General features: G+C 40.5%; 3 protein-coding genes across 5 annotated transcripts in view; 2 read left to right on the top strand and 1 right to left on the bottom strand.

Moving 5' to 3' along the window:
- Positions 1-449, bottom strand: part of hsd17b4 (hydroxysteroid (17-beta) dehydrogenase 4) — a 35,144-nt gene extending 34,695 nt beyond the window's left edge. Inside the window, exon 1 of the mRNA XM_044375354.1 lies at positions 423-449. The gene's annotated coding sequence lies outside the window, so the exon portion shown is untranslated. The remainder of the gene's footprint in view (positions 1-422) is intronic.
- Positions 423-14,545, top strand: prr16 (proline rich 16). Its single transcript, XM_044375366.1, has 3 exons — positions 423-1,126; positions 5,890-6,983; positions 12,751-14,545. The coding sequence occupies exons 1-2, from the start codon at positions 992-994 to the stop codon at positions 6,760-6,762; spliced, it is 1,008 nt and encodes a 335-aa protein (XP_044231301.1). The 5' UTR covers positions 423-991; the 3' UTR covers positions 6,763-6,983; positions 12,751-14,545.
- A 2,931-nt stretch (positions 14,546-17,476) lies between these two features.
- Positions 17,477-22,247, top strand: pheta1 (PH domain containing endocytic trafficking adaptor 1). 3 transcript variants are annotated; one of them, XR_006407420.1, is made up of 4 exons: positions 17,477-17,607; positions 18,075-18,188; positions 19,013-20,049; positions 21,023-22,247. XR_006407420.1 is itself a non-coding variant. In XM_044375298.1 (3 exons), the coding sequence occupies exon 3, from the start codon at positions 19,054-19,056 to the stop codon at positions 19,954-19,956; it is 903 nt and encodes a 300-aa protein (XP_044231233.1). In that variant the 5' UTR covers positions 17,477-17,607; positions 18,075-18,188; positions 19,013-19,053; the 3' UTR covers positions 19,957-22,247. The 3 variants fall into 3 exon arrangements, 2 of the variants coding, with proteins under 2 accessions (XP_044231233.1, XP_044231241.1); XM_044375298.1 differs by having other exon boundaries at positions 19,013-22,247; XM_044375306.1 differs by lacking the exon at positions 17,477-17,607 and adding an exon at positions 17,643-17,800 and having other exon boundaries at positions 19,013-22,247.
- The last annotated feature ends 1,826 nt before the right edge of the window (positions 22,248-24,073 follow it).

Raw genomic sequence — 24,073 nt, 5'->3', positions numbered from 1 at the left:
ACACACACACACACACAAACACGGATATACTGTATACATATAATTAACATATATCAATCTTAATGTTGTGTTAATGTTCATATTACTATTATTGTGGACAAATTTGATGCTTTGGCAACATTGTTCTTGAAACCTTCATGCCAATAAAGCCCTTTGAATTTGAATATGAGAGAGAGAGAGAGAGGGAGAGAGAGAGAGCGAGAGAGAGAGAGAGAGAGAGAGAGAGAGAGAGAGAGAGAGAGCATCCTCTGCGCCCAGACGTTGGCTGCTCAGACTCTCGGAGGAGGCTGCGATGGAGACAGGATGAAACTGCCGCGGTATTTTTCGGGGGAAAGTGCCTCTGGGGTGTCGTTACCTGGCAGCTTTCCTGAGTATATCATTACCAGAACCGTATATTTGAGGAAAAAGGAGGAGTGTATTACCTTTTTGTCGATGCCTGAGGATTATGGACCATTAGGTTAACGACCGGCGGTGTTAACGGTTTGGATAACCGTTAGTGTAGCTTACTCTTGTATTCACTACAGCTGACACAATTTATTTTTTTTAACGCGGCCATAACATTTCTTTTTTTCTTCTTCCTCTTCACAAAATGTTGAATTTAGCGCTCTCTCGACGTGAAGGATATGTGAGGAACGTCCTTTTGTTGTTGTTGTTGTTGTTTTTGTTGGACATGAACGTGTAAGGTGCAAGAAGAGAAAAAAAACCGAGTGGACAGTCTCGGCAGACAGTATGATACAATATTTTGACATAACCGTTATTTTTGTGTTACGCTCTATTGCGCATGCCTAGTGGAAGATATAGAGCGCTGCCCGACGCCACTTCGCACCTTCTTGGCCGTGATGTAGGAGCAAAAGTGAAGGGAACAGAGGACTAAAACAACAACAAAAAAATAAATAAATAAATAAAAATGCGTTGGCAAAGTGGCAGCGTGGCAACCAAAGGATTTGACTTCACGATCCTTCACGAAACGGACTGTGCCGCAAACTGAAGAATGTCAGGGACACCAGATGCAGAGGCTGAAGGAGTAGTCTCCAAAGTGAAAGTGAAAAAGGAGATCAAGACAATCGTGGAGAATTTGGAAACCATCCTGGGAGACCTCAAGGATGTAGCCAAAGAGCTGAAAGAGGTAAATGAACCAGGAGAGACCACACACACACACACACACACACACACACACACAACGCCTAGCATATAAGCACTACTAGTCATGCCATGTGTTATCCATGTGTTATTTCTACAGGTTTGGCTTGAGGATGCTCTTGTCTTTTTTTCTAAACATCCATGTCTGAGAGGTGATGGAAAAGCTAATTGTCCACCTCACTTGGGCCTGGAATAGGCTATGACAGCACACACACACACACACACACACACTCACACAAACATACAGACTGTCCTCCCCTCCTCCCCCCCCTTGCCCACTAATGTATGTGATCATTCTCTCCAACATGAAAGACATTTGGCACAGGAGGATATGGGCTGTGAAATGACAGGACAGCTTCACCCTGATTCACAGGCTTTGATGAAAGTGAGAAAAATTTAATCACAATTAATATTTAATGTGCAAGTTGGTTCAACTAGGAAGGCGCTTTTGCATTGCGTTTCATCATCTTAATGCTGACTGTTGTTTGCTGCGAATTATCTCCTGCCAAATAATACAGCAGTTGTCTTTTCACTTTTCATCTCTCTCAAAACTCTCTCTCGGTGTCTCTCCATTTATCTTCTTTCTTAATCTTTTACTTCTTGTCTGTGTTTATTACATCCGCTCATCTTCATCCTTTCTTTATATCTCTTGTTGTCTGCCTCTCTTTCTCTTCCTCCTTTCTGCATCTTTCCCTCTCTCTCTCCTCTCCACAGAGTCCTTGTTAAAGATCAAAACTCTCAGAGCTGTCTGATTGGCTATTCAAATCTCAGTGATGCAGAGACAGGGGTGTTGAATAGAAGTCAGGGCGGGTGCGGAGGATGTCTCTGAAGGATTCAGGGATTATACGTAGACATATTGTGATTTTATTTGCAGCAAGTTGCTCTGTATCTTGGCAGTGCCTGTGTGCAAAGACATATTTTCTTTGATTTCGTTCACGTGTTACAGTGCTTGCTTCAGATCTATTTTTTCCAGTTGCAATAACCTGCAGTCTTAACCCGCTTTTGATGTTTACATTCCTCCACTGGCCACACACCAGGCGTCCAGCCCGCTGTGCTGAACCTCTCACCCTAACATGACAGGCTGTCATTCTAATAAAACCCTATTGCGTACAGCCTCTGGTTCCTACATTATGGATGGGTAGTCGACACAGCATCTGTCTCCTTCTGCCTCTCTGCTCCCTTTACTCTGTTTTTGCAACTTGAGCTGAATTAGATTTCTTTTGTGTTTTTCGGCAGTTTACAATGTCTCACAGCAGGCGCCAGAGATAAATGAGAACAAGAAGGCATAGTAATCTGTCTATTGTGATTTTTTTGTGATGTGCCCTCTTTCTTTCGTTCGTTCGCTCTTTCTTTCTTTCTTTCCTTCTTTCTTTCCTTTTTTGCTTGCAGGAAATTGTGTAGAGGATCAGTTATTCTGACACCGCACACACTAAACACGTACCTCAAGGGGGTGTTACTATCAAAGCCAGTATGTGGGGTATAATCCATTTGAAATGCAGTTATCTATGGAGAGCACTGTGTGCTCCTAGCTTGAAAAGTGCTATACAATAAATTATTAATATTATTATTATTTTTATTATTATTATTATTATGTGTTATAACTCACAGACAGGGCTGGAGCTGAGTCTGGCTCTGATGAGAGACCCTGCCCAGATACTTGGCATAGCCGCTGAAGCTGCCTGGCCTACAGCAGGGGCTGCACACTGGGATACTGGTATTACCTCTTGTGTGTGTCCCAACAAATTATCCATTTAAAGACTGCATGGAGAGTTTAGCTCCATCGCTGTCGCTGCCCAGGCCTTCTATCTTTCTTTTTATCTCTCACTCTCACTCACTCGGTCTGTGTTTCTCTCCTCATTACCGTTTCTCCATATCTCTGCTTCAGCCTTTTCTCAAGCCACTCTTTGGACATGCATTTCAAACCCTGAGATGATAGTAATGTTGTTTTACAGTGGGTTAATATACTGGGTACTCTGAGATGAACATGACTAATGCAAAATGAACATAAGCACATTGCCATTGTCATAATTACTTCATGAATGCACAACGAAAGTACATTAACTTTCCTTTCTGGTGAGTTTTCCTCAGAAGTTATTTCAGCTGTTTCAGGTCATAATGCTATGAGCTTAAAGCGTGTTCAGCTTAACTTTTATTTGACTTCCTGCAGACTCACTGAGTGCTGGATTCTCACTGGTCAGGCAGCCAGTAATAAAATGTCTAAGACTTCAGTTCTGGGCATCAAAGTAATAAAAACTCCACCAAGCAAAGAGAACCACACAGGAACTCCTCTCCAAAGGTTTTTGGACACACTTCCAAAAATGGCTGAAGAACATGGATGTTTCATTATTGAATTGCAGTCATTATGACAGGAAATGACCTCAGATGATAACTAGCAGCAAGTCCATTTGGTCTGTTAAATTGATTTCCCCCATGCTAATGGTTCCCGTGGGCAATATTTATTATGTGTACATGTAATTTCAAGAAATTTCAAGAAACTTTGTCCTTACTGTTCTTTTATTTCCATGGATGTGTCCACAATGCAAATGTTTGCTTTATGTGAATGAAATGTAATCAGTTGTAGGAAAGGAGACAATAACCAGAGGTGTTCCACTTAGTGTACTGTCTAAGGATAGCACTGTACAGTATGTCATGCTTTTGTTGTATATTCAGTCCTTTGTTGGCCTTCTAGATTGGTGCATATTGATTAGTGGATATTGAATCAAATTCAGTTATGCACAATGTCCTGAAAGAATGTGTTGTATGTACAGTTACAGTAGAATATACATGTGTCTGTACAGTATGTACTGTATGTATGTTTTATGGATTAGGGAAATTGTGAAGACCTGTGGGAAAATCATGGTGGAGCTACAGGCTGACTTGTACCACCCACACCTCACCAGGCTGACTGAGAAGGCAGACAAGGTCTGTATGGATACATCCCATACAGACCTTGTCTGTATGGAGTTCCAGCCACTCACTTCTGGTCTGAGGTATATATACCCCAAGATCAGACCCAACCGAGCAAGAAACTCATTTATTCCCATGGCAATAACTCAATTAAACAAGATTCGGTAGCCATGGAGAGTCTGGGGAAATACATGGACTAAGGGATGTGACATACATGGGTACATAGGGGATGTGCAGTATACTCACTATTTATTTTTTATTACAATTGTTGGTGTACAGTTATTGACATAACTGTATAAATGGCTGCCTGGACTGTGGTGATATTTATTATGGTTGCTATAGATGGTGTTGGACTACTGTTGTTTTTGTTTATCTGATGTGCTTTTAATGTGTATATGTTCTGTGCTGTACCACAAAATGCCTCTCGGAGGACATTAAAGTTTTCCAAGTGTAAGTCTATTATCTTATGTTGTGCCGCTGCATTCTTACTACTATTACCAGTATTCTTTGTTGCCTTTGTACATGTAGAGTGCCAACAAACCAGTTTCTGCTGTAACAGTTCTTTAATATTTCCCTATTCAGGCTGTGAAAACAAATTTCCTCTTGAAGGACAAAGGAACTATCTTTGGATCTAAATATCTACTGTATACATGCGGTCCCGAGATAAAAGCTATCATTAATTTCCACTGCACTGAGCAGAGTATTTCTGCCATTTTCACTGACAATACAATTACAATAATAGTCTGCTTTGTCCTGTGTTCATAAATCATCTTACATTTCAAGATTGCAAATTCATTCAAATATTTAAACTGTTCTCTATTTGCCTCTATTCCTTTCCCTAAAAAGTATTCTGTCACAGTGCATTTCTTTCGTCTCCTTGCGGTACATCATTGCACCACTGCCACTGATAGAGTGTTTTCTCTCTTATGTTGTGTTGCTTGAGGAGAAGATTTCTGATGTTATTTTGAATGTCCTCTACTGTTTATAAAATATTTTTATCTCTGTCACAGCAAGGTCGTTTACTTGCAATTAACTCAAACCATGAGTGCTGCTGTTAAAACAAATGACACTTTTGTGAGTAGAAATGGATTTTCCCTCTCATAGCATTTGTATTATATTTAGTTTGGTTGAAAATCTCATCAATCTCTAACTTGCTCACTTTCAGGAGAACATGACACACATTTGTGCTGACTTTTCCTGATTGAAGACTGACAGTCTATTTATTTTTCATTTCTGCACCCTTTCCCATTTGTTCCCTGTGTTTGTGTCTGTCCTCTGCACTCTTTCGCTGTATGTAGCTATTATGTAGACGATATCTATTTCATTCAGTCTCAGCACCAGTTTTGTGTTACAAATGACTTTTTGCTTCTTGGCTTGCAGGAAATGGTTGGTATTGTCACCTCTCTCAGTTGTGATGGTACATGGGATTGTTGCAGTATATCACTTAAGTCGGAGTCTGGCAGGCTCATGGCTGTTCCCATAAATTGTGGTGATATTTCTTTTCACCCTGGCGTGGTTGTCATAGCGATATCTTAATCAGTCTTTAATCTCATAAATCAATCTCTTAAATCAAAGTGTATCTTCTTTAAATTTTATACAATGAGGTTCTCAATTCATTAATTGAGAACTTGAGGAGATAAAGTCATTAACTCCTTACAGGAACACATTTTTCATCTCCCCTCTTCTTGATCTTCAATCTTCTATCAGGATCATCATTCTTCTGCCAGATACTGGTGTCATAGTGGGGTTTTTTTTTTATCTTGTTGAGAGTGATAGTTCTTTCTCTCATGCCACATTGTTTATTATTCCTGACCTCAGCTATCTTCCTCTTCTTGTCACCAGGTTGTTCACGATATTGACACCTTGACTTGCGACCTGCAACTAGAGGAGGACGGACTGACAGACAGCTCAAAGACCGACACGCTCAACTCCAGCTCGAGCTCCACCACCACCACCACCGCTTCCAGCCTGGAGAAGATGAAGCTCTTCCCCGATGACTGCATCTTCAAACCACCTGCACCCATCACACCGGTCCCCATCAACCCTCCTGCGGTCCTGACTGTACTCAAGAAACCCCACCCGCCCTTACCCCCACCCAGACTTACCCCGATGAGAGCCGAGGATCACAACATTAAGAATCTGCCTCACCCAACGTTAGTGTTATCAGGGAATATATCCAAGGCTAACGGGTCTCTATTGAGGAATGGTGGGGTTTTCCCATTGAAACCAAACAGGGAGTTATTCTCCTCCACGCCGTGTTTCATTTCTAGTGACAGCGGGATCCCTGAGTCAGGGCTTGTTCCTACATTGCCCCGGCCCATGCCTCTGCTCCACCATGAAAAGAACAAATGCCCCAAGGCCCCCAGCAGGGAACCTCGTGAGAGGGAGCGTGTCCGTTTCAGTGAGAAGGTCCAGTACCACGGCTACTGCCCGGATTGTGACCTTCAATACGATGTCGACGACACAGAACTACACTTACAGGCTGAGCTGAATGACTTGAGGCTCAGCCCTGTGCACTGCTGCTCTTCTTCCTCCTCTCCTACCCCCCCTCCTCATTCTCTTCCCCATGAACTAATGTTGGAAAACGGCGGCCTCTCGGTCAGCCACAGTTTCCCGCCGAAAGCGAACACTCCTCCACCTTGTGTGCCTCCTCACCCGACTTCCCTCAAACCCCAGAAAACAATCCTACGCAAATCAACCACAACCACAGTTTGACACCGAACCCCTTGTTCTGTCTAACTTAAACATTCTTGAATCATTCATAGTGTTTTCTACTTTATGAGCGCTTTCTACTCAAGATGAACTTTGGATTATCCAAACAGAGAGAGAAAGGGTTGGGAAATAGGAAACAAAAGGATGCAGAGAAGGAGTGGAATAGAGAGAAAGGCATCGCCATAGGCTCTGAGATGTACACACAGAGAGATCAGGAAGAAGCGGTGAGTGTTTGTGCATGTATAAGCGTGTTTGTCAGGACGAGAAAAGGAGGAACAAAGGAACAATTGCATGTGTGCACTGAGTCATATCTGTCTGCATACAAGTTTATTTGTTTATGTATATTCATGTGTGTATATATTTGCTGGTGCGTGCGTAGGCGTATGTGTGCGGAGTGTGATGTTTGTAGGCCGTGAGCATTGACGGCAAAATGTACACGGACTTTAAAATTTCAGGAGTGACTCTGCTGACAACCCTAAAACTAAATTGTATCTGTGTCTTTCTGGAAGCTATTGGTACTAACGAGTCTCAAACTCAGGAAGTTCCTTCAGAGAGCAGCTCTGATTAATTCATGTCCTTCTGGATGAAACAAGAAAACCCACTTCCCTTAGATTTCATCCAAAGCCCTAAAGATCCTCCCATACACTGATATATACAGTACCAGTGAATGGGAAGGTGTGTCCGAACATTTGACTGGTACTGTACATTTACAAAAACAACTTTCCACCACCAACACACATACAGTACATACAGTATGTACAGTACACTCAGTACAGTACAGTACATTAAAAAGTCATTGCAGACAGGTAGTGGCATCTCTACCAAGCCTGTCTAGATGAACAATGAAGGTTGAGATATAGGCTAGCGAGTTCATGCTTCCTCTTCCTTCATCACCTCTTGTCTGTACATGTCACATTTTGCTGACGCGTCAGACTGCGGGAGCAAAAGAAGGGAGCGAAAATCAGTGGGGGGAAGAGAGAGAAGTGTGTGTTAGGTGACAGAAGTGACATTTTGATTGGTGGCAAATTCTAATTTAAAAAAAAAAATCCTGCATTTAATTTTCCAATAAAATTAATGTTCAGCAACGCTACTCCCATTTCTACAGACCCCCGCTATTATTTCTTGTGATATCTATGAGACTAAATGGACAGTAAGTTAATGAATTCTACTCTTGAGTGCTGATAATCAGGCAGAAAACATGCTGGCCTTTATTTCCATAAGGGAATATAAACCCGCAGTAATATCACACCATCTCAGTCTATATGAGCAGTTGGTAGCCTTCATTTTATTAGCTCTTATTAAGAGGCATATTTATTAAAGCTAGTGTGCTGTGAATGTGCGTGAACTGTGTGCGCATGTGACTGAAATTTTAATCATTTTCAAATCAAGTGTCAAGGTATCTTTAACCGTGCGTGTATGTGTGTGTGTGCACACGTCTCTGTGTGTGTGTGTGTGTGTGTGTGTGTGTGTGTGTGCATAGGTGTGTGTAAAAGCACATGTCAGTTTGGCAGACTTGGGGAGACAGCATACCCTGGAGTTGGATGAGAATAGTAGCACCTTCCTCCCAGCGATGCCCTTAATTAGCTGGATTAGACTACAGGAGATAACAGCACTGCCTCAGACAGCCTTTGTACCAACATTAGCCTTGACAAAGCTCTGCTGCTGCACATATTTTTCATGATAAACAGAGAGAGAGAGTGAGAAAGCTAAAAAAAATAGAGACGGAAATAAGGAAAGAGAAAGAGAGGAAGGGCGGTTTTGTGTTCTGAGGGTGCAGGTGTGTTGCATAAACAGTAGACTGTATTTTATATAGAGCATATACTGTATTTAGATTATATATATGTGTGTGTATAATATACTATATGTGTGTAAAGGTTGTGGAGGTGGGAAGCTTGGAGGATAAGGCTGAGAAAATCAGTGTATGAAGTAGCACACACACTGACGACTAAATCCAATGCATGACCTTGCTGGCCTTACAATCTAAAATCGGCATCTGGATTAGGGATCAGTGGATATTCAGCCATGGGAAAAACGAGAATGAGAGAGTGAGGATGGGGGTTAAGGGCACAGAGCGAGAGAAAAAAAAAGTGTGGGACAGACACAGAGAGAGAGAGAGAGGGAGAGAGAGAGGGGGAAAAGAGAGCATGTGTGATGGAGAGAGGCAGAGAGAAAGATGGTGAAAGAGAAAACAGTAATGCAGTGGAAGCTGATGCTGTAGTGAATGAATTGCGTTTACTCTTTTGTAAGAGCATATGTGGATGCGTGTTTTGTCTTCAACATGACTGCACTCGGTGTAGAGCATTGACTATATTTACCTTGTATTAATGGATCCTAATGAGTCTGGCAGCAGCACGCTCACAGAGACAGGCACGCAGAGCAGAATGTGCTACAGAATGGAGTGTAGCCAGTATCATCAATAGATGCAGATCAGAAGGGCTTTTGCTGCTATACAGTAGTACTGCCTTCCTAGCTAATGCACTATTCATTGAACCGAGGACACTGATACTGTGGACCAGGCATTGTGTGATTAAGGGAACACAATGAAAAAATAAGGGCGACTGCATTTTGTTTATATTACTTTTCCTTGTGCATGTTCCTCTTCTTCTTTTTGACCAGGACTTTTGAGGACACACATTTGCATAATACTTGCATGTATAATTTATACGTTTATGATTACATCAGTGTCTTTTTCCCAACTAAGTTATTTCTAAGTTAATTTTATTCAAAAGCATTGCTCCTGACCACTGTGTTTTTCCTGTAAGATATTTGTATTTATCTAGGTATTTATTTATTTATTTATCGCACTTTAGTGACCAGTGACCACAGTACTGAAGCTAAGACAGCCTGCTGTTGCATACAGGCTACAAGCCAGAGATGAAACACAAAGTTGTTTGTAAAGGTTTGATAACTAATTTGTTTGTTTTGTGTTTTTTTTTGTAATTACAGAGACTTTCCAACTTTTCCTCTGTTGAATTTTAAGTCAAGCTAAAATTAGCTGCAGCACACATGTAGCTTTTTATATATCGAGTAGATTTTATGTTCAGTAAACTGAACATATTTAGGTTATAGACTGTTGTTCAAGACAAAAGACATTAGCCTATAAGGAACATCTTGGGCTTTGGGAAACAGTATTCGTCATTTTTCCCCATTTTCTGACATTTTATAGACCAAACGACTAATTAATTAATCAAGAAAAAACAGATTAATTGATAATAAAAATAATCGTTATTTGCAGCCATAATGCCAGTACTGAATTTCAGTACGATATGAAAATATGAAACTATATCTTTTATTTACTGTGAGAAAAAATATTTTTGCTACAAAAGCCTTTTTTTTATCTGCTATCTGATGATGAAGTAAAAAAGATTATGAATCTGACCAGACATTTGTTGCCCGCTTTTGGTACACAAGGTCAAAAAACAGGTTTTCTGGCACGGACTAATACACACTGAAAAGCTGTGTGCATTGTGTATTGAGGCACTTTAACAATATATGATGTCAAGTGAGCCACTGTGTGAGAGGCCAGTGGAACAAAATCCAACATATCCAATTTTTAATCTCTACTAGAAAGCTTTCAGCACACAGAACTAACAAATTTAACTTTTATATCTATCGGAAAAAATGTCTGAACACCTGAATATGTGACAGGTGTGTCGGAGGAAGGTGCAACTTGAAAACAACTAGAAGAACTCCCGAACACTGTCTCACTTGCTGCTGAAATATTTATCAGATCACGTTTTGTCTATCCGACCTTCATCAGGTATATTATTTACATATTTTTCTATCTATTATAATATGACATTAAGATTCATTAGAAATTATATTTCAAGGTCATTATTTTCCATAAAACAGTTTAAACAGTCACATCATATATGAGTGAAGGAAACACACTCATGTGCATATGTTAATCGACCCACAGTGGGAAGGAGGAGAAACTCTTTTGGCGTTTGCGCTGACTAACCAGCTCTCATCGCAAAATATGAGCCTTTATGTTTGAATTCATCGTTCATTGTTTAATACATCCGTGACTTGTTCTGAGATCGTTCCCGTTACACAGAAACACCGCTCGTCTGACCACGGTTGTAGGAGTTTTTCACCGTTTTTGTAATGGCTATCTGAGTTCCACTGCTCCAGGCTTGAGGATGGAGTTGTAATGGGCAGGGAGGAGGTGGATCTTCACCGCCTCCATCGTGAGTCAGGACTGACTCAACCGCACTGACCTACTCCCTACAGCTCACAGCTCACAGCTCTAGTTCATAGCCCACCTCTCTCTCTCTCTCTCTCTCTCTCTATCTCACTCTTTCTTCATTTCTATCTCTCTCTCCCCTCAGATGATGCTTCACTCCCACTCGGCAGCAGCTGTATGCATACCAATCTCCCTGTGCACATGTATCTCTATATACATGTGGGTGGGGTTGCTATTATTAAAACATATCTGACACTTAGTACAGCAAACACCTTTTGGCACATTTCCATTTGTATGTTTAATCAAAGTTCACAGACTTTTTCTTTCAAGAGCTGCTGCCTCTGCATCCTTCACTTTGCACCTTTTGAATTACAAATGACCTTCTAGGGATGAAAAAAAAAATCCACTCCTACTCATTATGCATCCACTAATGACTGAGTAGCTCCGCCATTTAGAGGTTGTGTGTTTTCAGTCTCAACCCCACGTTCTGCTGACGTCACTGCTGCGACACCTTCATTTCATGGGGTAAATGATTAAACCTGCTGCTTACATGATTAATTCAAACTCATGGAGCTGAATGCTGAATTTGTCACAGTTACATTAGTAAATGTAAACCTGTTACTCTCATTTGTTGTCTTATAACACAATTGTCACATGTGTCCTGACTGTATTGTCTTCTTCCCATATTCCAACCTGGCAAGTGCGCAGCATACAATAAAACTCAATAAATGTGTCAGTGTGAGACACACATTTTTGCCAATGAATATTAATTAGCTGTTGTTTCTCCGTCTGATTGTCGGTGGTGATAGTTTGCCAAGAGACACAGTTGTCTATTTGCTCATCTCCATTCTGCACGCATCGTTTACTTTGATTTTTGTTTCCCTCAATCAACCACATTTCATTATAGTCATTGGAAATGAAAATGTTACGAGGAAGACATTAAACAAAATGAAAGCCAAATAATTGTGGGGTTGCATGCCAGAGGCGTTACATCTGTAATGGAGATACTGTATGCAAAGTTCATTCGAATACAAACTAGACATGACCTACATTGCCAAACATTGAAAAGTAAATCTGGTCCACATTAGGCATGGATACTGGCTCGTCTTGGTGCTTCTTTATCTGTGACTCAGGCAAAGTCATGATGTGGGAAAGTGAGTGGGCATGTGCGTGTGTCCTTGTCAAAATGTGTGTGCACACTCATATGCATACATTTTAATGTTAAAGGGATACGTGTCCGTATCTTTAATGTAATGTACGAGAGTGCAAAAGGGCGTGAGATGGCTCGGTGCAACTTGGAGAGCTTTGGTGGTGAAGCAAACTTAATCGGAGAATTTCACGCTCCTTTGCAGATTGTTAAAAGTTAGAGGCATCAGCTGCACCTTTCTCAGTGAAGGTAAACAATATCTCCGGATCAGCTTTGTAAAAGCCACAATGACCCAGATGGGGGTATTCTGCTCGTTGAACCACTCCAGAACTGAATAAGAAACAAAAAAAAAAGACAGCTATTTAAGGAGAGCCACAAGGCTAGGTGATTGTGTTTTCATGAAAGGGAAGGCTTTTTAATCCATAGAGGAAAATGTGCCAGACGGTTCAGTCCTATTAACTTTGATGACTCGTGTGTGTGTGTGTGTGTATGAGTGTGAGCGCGCGCATGTGTGTGTGTGTGTGGACAACGATACCTCGCTATATACTTTCCATTTTGCTCTGGGAAAGCGACCGTCAGTGCTGCGACTGCTCTGTCAAGTGGCTCTCCTCCGCGCTGTCTGATATCCACACTAATGTGTTTCCTCTTTCCTTCGCAGGGCCCATTGAGATCCTTGAGATACAAGTGGAAGGGATGCTTATTTCATACACTGATCGACCCTGGCTGATCACAGATGGAGGAGGCCAGGCATCAACCTTATTTTGGAAGCGCTAATGGCTCTCGACCAACAGGAGACAAGATCTTCCAGACAAATTCATACTTTGAATTTTGAGCAATGAACAACCTCCGGGCATAGTTGTGTTCACGGGAGCTGGAGGAAATATTCTTATGAGACTGGGGAGAGAGAAATGATAGTCCCTGTATGTAAGTGCATACAGATGGATGAATTTATAGTTGTGGAAATGATATTTTTGTTACATAGAAATAGTTAGAAAGCTGCTGAAACTCTGCTCATCAAAAAGGATAGAGAAAAGTTAGTTATAGATGTACATGCAGGGGTGAATTGATGTCAGCCAGTATTTGATTGATGTCTACACAGACGTTTGCTCTGTGCATACTCAGATGGAAATCAATAGCTCCACTCAACCGATGGAATTTGCCTTTTAAGAATTGTAATTGTTTGTGTCTAGGGAGCCCAACAGATCCGACTGTGAGCAAAACACTGCTCTGCTGGACTGCAGATAAGGGGAAAATAATGTTAAGTATGTATCAGTACAGTGTGTGCCGTATGCACATCACACATACACAGAGCAGTTTTGGAAAGACTAATTGTTTGAACTTGATGATGTGGTCACTGATCTGTGTCCAGACATTATGTTCATTGTACATCAAAATCTACGTGCTCAACTGCTGCCATGCAAGCTACGTTTCTTTTTCCACGATAACATGCAGAGATACAGTTCAGTGTGGCATAGTTACAGCTTTAAAGGATCCTTGAAGAAGTAATAATTTGCATCAAATTTTATATGTATACAAATATACATGTACATGTTTGATATCTATATATTTCAGGCATTTTTCTACAGAGACTTTAACATTTAAAGAGATGATATTTTTGATATTGTGTTGGATGACTGAGAGTTATTCTGAGGAAAGCTGTCATTCCCTCGAGGTGCGTGCTTTTCGGCAGGGCAAAGCAGGATGAGTTATTTATATATAGCAACAGCATAGTGTTTGTACGGAAGAAAACAAGTGCTTCAGTATCATCATTTAAAGAAACTTTACAGAGGGAGCGGTATTGTGTGAGAGAAAATGTAATGTGGAGAATATAAATGGCGTAAACCAAATACCTAGTTGTGCTTTATCAGATAGGAGGCATGGGGCTGAATGAATGCATGACTGACTCTTCACTTTGTCCTGCCATCACTGTGTTTTTCTATGCATATGTGGAGAGGCTGTCAGTTGGGGTGCTCTGCTCTCCATGCTACAGAGTTAGGAAATATGTCACTCTCATTTCCTCATATGATGTCCATCAGGTTCTACTTCTGCAGCCACTATAAACCAGACAAATATCCTGGGTTTTACCACATTTCTTAGGCCAACAAGTCATTGGTAATCAAATAAAAAGGAAGAATATTAATATATAGTTGTGGACAAATTTTCATGGGGCATTTTGGATCAATAAAAGTGAGAGAGATGTGGGCTGGAGAGCAAACAGAATTTCTTTGATGCACACAGCCTTTCTCCACATTCAGACTGGAGGCACCACACTTGTAAACGCCACCTCTTTGTTCTCACTGGACACAGAGACTGAATTCATGACCAAACTCTGGATGAATCAAGAGTCAAAGAAGATTGGAATGTCTCAAAAGGTTATCAGTAATATTTTGTTGTGTGTGTGTCCACAAACTGTTGGAAAATAACTTGTGAGAAGTAAACACTTTGCACTTAAATGTTTGCGTACCTGTGTGTATTTTACGGACTGGACAATAATTTCGAGTGCAGAAAGTGTCGATTCTACATCTGTACGCTTTTATCATAAACTGTGCTCTTGCAAATGAGTTCCCAAAAAGCGGTGCAAGTGAACCTTTCAAAAAGAAAAATACATTAAATGGCATCAGCAGCTGCATCAGTTAATTGAAGATTAGTGTGATGAGATAGCAGACTGGCGGTGCTAAAGGCCATCAGCTGTCTCCAGAAGATAATCTAATGAATTCATAGTGGTTTGTCACGGTCATACACATTATAACACAGGCCACCGCCAGCAGCTCAGTGCCATGAAAATGAAAGACAGTGTCAGAAGAGTTAGGCGGTGGCAGCCTAGAAGACAGAGAGGTGAACTTGGAGACTGTAATGGTCATGGGTTCAAATCCAGAAAAAAGTTGCAGAGGAAACGAACATGAGAAAAGTGCATTTGTAACTCACCGCCTCGGTGCTCTTGAGCAAAGCACCCGATGTGAAACGGTAGGACATGAATACCGTGGTTATACTGGGCAGCTGTGTGTAGCAGCGTCATTGCTGAAGAAAAAAAAAGCGAAATACTTTTCATTCATTTGTACTTTATTCCTGCATTTTTAAGTAATCTTGAGGCCTCGTCTTGTAGAGGGACTCTGTGTCAGAAATCTAGTTTTAATACCTTCATTACTTATCGTGTATATTCATAAATAAATTAGTGTGTGATTAATCAAATTACTGCACACCTTGGGCAGAAAGGGGGGGGGACTAAACTGAGGGGGACTCAAGGGCAACAGAATACGTGCACAGTGCATAAAGAGTGGAAGGAGCAAAGTGAGTTAATCTGATCCCTGACAAACACGCGCACACACACATTGTTCGCATGTATTTCACATTTTCTGTAGTATTTTGCAGCTTAAACCTTAACTCTTAAGTTCTATTATTAGCTGAGACAACAGGGACAACAGAGGGAATTTAGCCTTTTAGGGTAACTCTGGCTCATTTACATTTCATTTTCTTGTTGATTAATGAGCATCTGTCAAATAAATAAATAAAATAATAAGAATAAATAAATAACATTGCAGGTACACAGTTTATCATTTACACTGTGTCAATTTGGAAAATTTCCAAGGTAAAAGTTGTATCTTTGTACACTGAAATGGCTTCCATAATGACATTTTCCATCACATAAAAACATTTTGCACCATCATCCTGACAGGGACTGATATATTCCTGTTCCAGAGGGGTCTCACCACAGGTACACAAAGAATCAAGCATCTTTACTGTCTCAATTTGGAGAATATCCAAAGTAAAAGTCTCACATTTTAGCCTAAAAATGGCTTTCTTTATAAAATGTGAGGTCGCATAAAACACTTTGCACCATCATTCTTGACAGGGACTGATATATTTCTGTTGCAGGACAGTCTCACTGCACGCACACAAAGATTTAAGCATCTTTGCTGTGTCAATTTGGAGAATTTCCAAAGTATGAATATTTTACCGCAAGGTGTGCAAAGGTTATTTTTCCACTAACCCCTTCTTCTCAGTTGGAAGTCAAGCGTAATGTATGGGGTGATGAAGAGAAAAATAAACTTTAAAGAATAAATACTTAAAGTCCCCCTAAACTCATTTTTTTATAGTTACCTGGCTGTGATGTTTGAGCTTCACTGTGAAGAATTATGTGCATGGTTTGACACTAGAAGGATGTTTTCACATTTATCTGCTGAAGGAGGAAAGTTTATCTGTGCTCACCTTAAATCTCAGTTTAAGATGAGCATGATTTATGACATCACAACTAGTTTGGAGCCAATCCTGGTCCAATATGCAACTTACACAAGTGTGATGTGGAGATTTGAAGGCTTCCGTGCACAAACACTTATACATTTTCAGTTTTTGTTGACATTGTCAGAAAGTTAATGATTCTACTTTATGTTTATTATTGAGGTCATAGTGGGTGATGGTGGTATACTGCAGTATAGTCATACTGAAAAGTGTTCCTAATATTTTATCCACTCCATTAACATATATGAGGGTGGAAAAATATTAGGAACACATAATTTTTAACTAGTTAACGGAATATTTTTGCGGAAAAACATATCAGACACAAATTATTATTCAAAGCAGAGTATTTTATATATCATAAAACATGTCTGGATGGGGATCTTTAATAGATGTCAGAAATGTCTAAAGCAGGCAGTGGAGACAAAGTGGTAAAATACTTATTCTATTCCAGGGGTTTTCAAAGTCTGAGACTGTGGGCCTCCCCTCAGACAAAACTTGGAGAAAACCGCCCCCTCTCCCCTTTTTAGTTTAGTTTCTTAGTTTGGCTCAATTTCTGGATGCCTATGGGATCATGATTATGTTATTTCATCCCATAGACACTGAACAATTGAGCCAATATAGCCTCATATTGCTGTTTGACACAACTTCAGACTACATGAAATACATAAAAAAAAAGTCTGTCCTAAGGCATTTATTAGTTTCTGAGTCTGGGAAAGTGGGAAAAACAGTGAAACTCCCCAAAACTCATGTATCTCTGAACAATTTCTTCAACAAAATCACACACATGTAGGGCATTCTACCTGATCTCCTTTTGATAACTAATGTAATATTTTTTTCACTTCCATTCAATGAGCCTCCCCTGAAACTGTTTGCCTCCCACTTTGAAAACCACTATTCTATTCTATTCTATTCTATTCTATTCTATTCTATTCTCAATAAAGAGTCCGTTATTAGTCCGTTATTCCTCCGTCAGGAGGAGCATCCATGGTCCAGCCATGCAGGTGTTTGCAGCAGCCTGTAGCAGCCGTCCAAATGCCTCTTCTCCAAGGGCAAAGACGGGGTGCGCCTGTTTTATTTCACCGCTCATCCGGATAAAAACTTAGTATGCGCTGTCTCAACGACCCCGCCCACTCAAATTGGCCGCGTTCAACACAGCAAGTGCCCTCCATGTTGGTCACGTGACATGGAAGAAGGGAAGAAAAAAGAGAGGAGGGAGAGGGATAAAAAGGAAAAAAAAATAAACAACGAGGAGATTATCTGACTGATTGAAAGAAGGCAGGTAATAAATATTAACATTTACGTTGTCAATATCGTGGTAATTTAAATGTGAGGCTAACTAACTGCCAGCTGTTAGCTAACGTTAGTGCTCAACGGCTCTGTGGACTCAAAACGCTGACGCTGATGCACATTTGTATTCACCAAAGTGGCTAAATGCGATAAGCTAGTTGGCACAGAGAGACGTGTTTTCAGAGGTTTGTGTTTGTGTATTTTTTTTATATTTACTGAAACTGTTTCTGTAGCCAGAGATAAATGCCCACAAAGTGCTGATGTGTCAAAAGCGTGTGACCGCTTGAGAGTGAATCATAGCCACCAAACATGATCGGCTCGCAGAGATGGAAAAAAAAAACAGCTAATCTGTAACGTAGCATGCTTTTAGTCACACGTTGACCTCTCACTGAGCCGTCATTTCCACTCGGACTCGTCGCTGGTCAACAAACCTCCCACTTTTTTTATTGTCTTTTTCAGCTCTCGTATGTAGTTCGTGAGAAAGACAAAAGAAGATGAAGACATGTTAAGTTGTGAGCTCCAGATGTGATGGGGAGGAGAGGAGTGGATGTCAGCTGGATATGAGAAAGACACGTAAGTAAAAACAATGTTGTCTAGTTAGATTGTACAGTAAATATCATTTGTGTTTGCACCACTACACGTAAAAGCTGCGAGATAAACAAGTCAGTTAGGGTAGAAGTTACACCAGGGTTGAACCTAAATACTTCCTTTTTAACGGCCAGATTAGATTTGGATTAGTTGTTTACACCGAGGGAAGGACTGAGTCCTAGTTTACAGTTGCACATGTGATTGCACAGTGAATAACCTAAGAATTTCACCCTGTTGTATAAGTCAGCCTTATCACTTGACCTAAATTTGTAGAGAATCAAGTCTATACAGTATTTCTTCTATACTTTTGCAACAGCATGTGTGAGGTTATGACTGCTGCGCACTTTGGCAGATATAATGAAAGTAGACGAACATTGTTGTTTTAGCCAGGAGTGCTGACAGGATAACTCCGGGGGGAGGAGACTGGAGGATGTAGGTTGAAGTCCTGTTGGCAAGCATATGCAGCAATCTTTGTTTTATACCTGACCCTGTACTCTGACTTCCTTGTAACAAGAGAAGTGCTAATAGATGACTTGCCTGCTGAACATCAAACAATAAAACATCTCACAGCCTAATTATTACTATATTACCATGTCAATAAACTAGAAAGTATGCAGTCATGTAGCACTGAGGGCAATGACTTTTTCTTTCAAGAAAGACAAATTAGCACAAGATAAGGCAGAAAAAGAGCAACTAATAAGCGGAATCAGCTGTTGCAAAGATTTGCTGAAAGACTCTTATCAGCATCATTGACTATGAACTAACCTTTAAACCTTGGGGATGACTTGTGTCATTACATTGTCCTTCAGATGAATAAAGAATCCACTGTGGAAAAGGAGGAGGAGTGAAGATGAAGCTGAATGAACGCAGTGTGGCACACTATGCCACCTGTGACTCACCGCCAGACAAAACAGGCTTCCTGTTCAAAAAGGGTGAGCGCAACACAGCTTATCACAGGCGCTGGTTTGTCCTTAAGGGCAACATGCTCTTCTACTTTGAGGAGCGCGACAGCCGCGAGCCAATCGGTGTCATCGTCCTTGAAGGATGCACCGTGGAGCTGTGTGAGTCAGCTGAGGAGTTCGCCTTCGCCATTAAGTTTGATTGCGCCAAAGCCCGGGTGTACAAGATGGCTGCTGAGAACCAAGCAGCCATGGAGTCGTGGGTGAAAGCGTTGTCGAGGGCCAGCTTTGACTACATGAGGCTGGTGGTGAAGGAGCTGGAGAGGCAGCTGGAGGAGATTCAGGAGGCTGCAGGAGGTGGCTGTGGTGGGGCTGGTGTAGGAGGCCTGCAGGGCAGGTCAAAGTCCTCCAGGCGAAGCCAGGTGTCAAGATCAAGGTCTGGGGCATCCTCTTCTTCATCATCCTCATCTTCCTTGTCATCATCATCATTGAGTGCCCCTCCCTTGTCACTCCCCTTCTCTAATCAAAGGAACTTCCAGGATGAGGTCCAGCTCATGTCTGGGTGTTCCAAGGAGAACGGTGTCGCATGGAGCAAACCACAAGTTGCCTTGGCTAACGGCTTTGTCGAGGGAGCGTCCTCCTGTGTGGCCTGGGAAGCCAGCGGAGACTCTGGGTACAGCAGTATGATTGCTTATGGGGCTGATGGGGTGAGGGCTCCACCAGTGCCACCCAGGAGAAGAGGAGCATCTCTGGAGAGCCCCGTCTCCCCCGGTACTGGGTGCTTCTCCAAGCTCCATGACTGGTATGGCAGAGAAGTGGAGGAACTGAGAGTGCAGTGGCTGCAGAGCCAGTAAACTGACGGAGATGGATCATTTCTTTTCCCACAGCTATATCATTTCTTTTCTAAACATTTTGCATTATTACACCCTTCTGAATCCAGCAGAAAGGTGAGAGAACACTGACTTAATTGCAAATTGCAGTCTTACCATCAATCAACAAAGATATTTTTAAGAAAAATGTGATTGATTCCAGATCTTGTCTGGCACAGGGGAATCAATTTGTTTTACCACTAATCACCGTACAATCCACGAAAGAAAACACATATTATGTTTTTCAGAGTGTCGTTTGCCAAGGACAAATACAAGAAATGTAAGAATACAGTTAAAGTAGTAACCACATATGAGAAATCATCAGTTTTTCCAACAAAATGAGTGGAGTTTGGCCTTGAAATAAATACAATTCATAAAAAAAATATACTGTTCTACCATTATATTGCCAATTTTAAGACTTTTTTGCCATTCTCACCTCCAGATATACTTGTGCAATTATTTTGTCAGTTTCTTAAAAGCTGTAAGAACCTCTAAAAATAGCTAAAAACAAATTTCTGATGAAAGAGAAAAGCAGAGAATGGTGAGGGTTTCTGTTATATGCAAATGAAATCATGAAGGCCACATAAATAACATCCTAAATATGTTGCACAAAACAAATCGACATGGCTCAGGTTGCTATGTTGATACATTTAACCTAAGCTTACAGCGGTGAAAGTAACAGAAAAACCTGCAGCTGTATGATTGATGTGCCTGTCTGGTGAGGTCTGAGCTTTCCCCTGTTGGTGATGAAACAATTCACAACCGTTCAGAGACGAGTGTTCGAACAAGGGAAGTGAAATGATAACATTAAAGTAACAGCAGGGAAGCTGTCTGCACAGTTGTTGACATTTTTACAATCCAAATGGAAATGGCATCGAGAATTAACGGCTTTCAAGTTAGAAATTCAACATTTGGTGTTTCCTATAACTTTAAACCATCTTAACCTTAAGATCATTTTAATATATCGACTTTTAGAGAAAAAAATACTCTCGGGCTAAGAGCCAGGGCGGGGGGGAAAACTAATCTAGATCCTCCTCTGTATTCCCACCAGGGCACATCTCACCCCAGAGGCCTTGTGGTTGCTAATGTCAGAGCCTCCCCTCCACAGTCACTGGGGACCGAGGTGGGAGCTGGATGTCTCGCTCAGAGCAACACACCCTGATATTTTTAGCCTTTGTTAGCCAGCAGCCAGATGATGCTGTGTCATAAGAGTGCTTGTCACTTAGTTCTCTCTCTCTCTTGACTCTTGTATTTCATAAAAGGAGATTGTTTATCTTTGAACTTAGAGGATTTAACACTTTTACTCATAAAAACCGTGATACTTTCGTCATTATGCAATCAAATCGTCTTAATTTGAACGCCCTGTTGGTGTGTTTTTTACAGCTGATTAACCTGAATGTTACTGTCTGTGAACATCTAACCTCTTTGGTTTGTATACAAGTACTTAACTCTTCCATGTTGGAAGTTAACACCAGCAGTCTACAAAATGGGCGTTTTTAATGTGACTGCACAAGCTGTATTTCTGTATTCAATCATAGCATTTACATTCTTGTTTGTGCCTTATGTTATCTTTTTATAACTTTGTTACTGCACTTGAAACCATTACCATAGGACTACAGTGATGGAGGGGTTTGTCTTTTCCTCTTTTTTTAAAACTGTACGGCTATTTTTTTGTTTTTTTTTTCCTCTCTCTTTCTTTCTTTGTTGCCAAAGGCTGATTTCGGTGCAATCACTTTTTGACAATGGCTCAGTTGTTTCAGTCTGCATCAGTGCACAGCACTATCATTGCTGTTATACACTCGGCTTGTACAGAAACGACAATGTGGGAGAGACTGGTACGGTGTGGATTGAGTTATTTTTAAATGGCAATATCAAGGCAGTATGCTTTTGACATATATTATCTAAAATTTTGGTTGTATTAGTGCCAATTTTACTGACTTAAGGAGACGGTTACTATAATTGCAGATGGCAAGAGTCTATTTTTTGGCAACAATATTTAAAGGAAATTGTGAATGTGTCAAATGAACCATATAAATCATAATTATACGTGTCTTTATTCAAGAGTGCCAAATGAGGAATGCAACTTAAATGCACAAAAATCATTTTTCCCACTAAATTCCATGACTCTAATAACATTTTGTAATGTTAATGTACACTTTATGAGTATTATCTTGATTAACCAATAATATTTAACACATTGTCCTTATATGGTACCCTTGAAAGATGTTTGTTAATTAAGCATTTGCTGTATACCACTCAATAAACTGTTATTACGACATTGTGAACATTTTATTCTTCTACTATCAAAATTTGTTTCCTTTATGTATAATAAAGTTGCGGCAAGACATTTTTAGACATTCGTATGGCTGGTTAGGTCGTCCTATTGTTACTTTTAGAGACAAGTACAGCATGGCAGATGCCTGACCTAATGAAGTCAGACACACTATCGGTGCTATTCAGCTTGTCTCTCACCAGGTGTCACTGTGCAACAATTTTAGACTGGTCTCAGACCCTTGACTTCAGATCAGTTAGCCACTATTTTACACACCTGGTGAGTGAGGTGATGAATGTGATTAATGGTCTGCCAGAACCTGCAAAGCTTTGGGTCTCTAAAGAAGAGAGTCTAGTTTTCTAGGTGTGGGGAGGTCAGATAACCTGAATTATGTGTTTTATTTTTTCCTCTTCTTGATAAGAAGTAGTACTTAGTGAAATGTTATGGAAATCACTTGCAATAGCACAAAAACAGCAGATAAATGTGACGTTTTAGATCTCCTCACATTATAGCGCTGTAAGGTGTGTGGAGTTGCACTGGCAGCCAACAATGTGTTGTACTAGTTTGAGTCGATAAAAATGTAAATTTTGTTCTGTGATGGTGTGAAAAGAGTTTATATGGTATGATATATACTGTAGGATAGTAAAATGGAAAAATAACTTAAAGCAGTGACGGACATCTGCAGATTACAATTACTGAACCAAATGTACAGCATCTGAACAGACTCTGACTCTTTGTTGGAGATAGTTTCGGCATCTTGCACATACTGTACTTATCCATTATGCTGCTGACTGCAGACAGCAGAAACTCAAGAGCTACTTCCTGTCTAGTCACTTCAAAATAACAAATACATGTTTAAATACTAATTACAGCAGAGAAAGAATGAGTATCACTAATAAGGAAATATTCACCTTTTGCACATGCTTATTTTTTTTAACCTTTACTTCAAGTTATTGAAGTTCACTGAGAGCAGGCCTCTCTTTCACAGGAACACCCTGATCACATTCATGCAGTTACACACTTTCACAGCTGGAAGCTGCCCAGTACAACCACAGTCTGATCTGTTGGCCACTGAGTAGCTCCACTAGAGCGGTTGGGCCTTGCTCAATGGTGGTAATGAGGGAGGGGCAAACACTGCTTTTCCAGTTTTTCACACCCAGAGGATTGAACCGATGACCTTCCAGTCACAAGCTCGCTTCTCTAACCTTTAGGCCACCATTGCCCAGTTGTCTGATATAATAAGAAAATTAGGCTAAATAAGCTTAATGAATTCTGCTCCACTTAGTCTATTCACAGCCCTCAAGTCTGCTTGGGTTTACAGAAGAGCACATATTAGATTAGACAAACATTAGATTAACCACAAAAAAAGTGCCTGTCTATGAAATTAAGCAGCAATTTAGGCACAGAATTTGTATCTTCCAAGAAAGCAAAATCTATTCTGTGACATTATTGGTAATTCTTGCTGTGGTTCTTGATGAATGCCAAATATTATACAGAAATGAATTTCATCAGCCACAATAAATTACTTTTGAGCAATAAAATGAAGATTAAGAAGAAAACAAACCACTGCTTGGTTGACAAGATTGTATGTTTTGTCTGTAACATTATTCTGCAAATTAACTATAGGTGTCAAATCAATGTGATGTGTGATTTCCCTCCTGGACTGTTGGCGAATAGAAGTATAAAGTGGCATAAAATGGAAATACAGTACTTTTATGTTTCTCCTCTGCTGATTGGTTACTATAGCCTACTGTACTTATTGTAATAAAGTCTAGCTGGCAGTGGTTTGCAAGATTATTCGGCAAAGTTGTAATGTCTTTTTAATCCAAA

The sequence above is a fragment of the Thunnus albacares genome, chromosome 2 (assembly GCF_914725855.1).
Source record: "Thunnus albacares chromosome 2, fThuAlb1.1, whole genome shotgun sequence".
Lineage (NCBI taxonomy): Eukaryota > Metazoa > Chordata > Actinopteri > Scombriformes > Scombridae > Thunnus > Thunnus albacares.
This window is presented reverse-complemented; position numbering and strand designations above follow the sequence as displayed.

What these genes read in the sequence shown, in the direction of transcription:
- pheta1 (XM_044375298.1), top strand. Translation starts at nt 19,054, where the DNA reads ATGAAGCTGAATGAACGCAGTGTGGCACACTATGCCACCTGTGACTCA.
- prr16 (XM_044375366.1), top strand. Translation starts at nt 992, where the DNA reads ATGTCAGGGACACCAGATGCAGAGGCTGAAGGAGTAGTCTCCAAAGTG. An exon ending in TAGCCAAAGAGCTGAAAGAG is followed by an intron (nt 1,127 to 5,889) that starts GTAAATGAACCA and finishes TCTTGTCACCAG; the next exon opens with GTTGTTCACGATATTGACAC.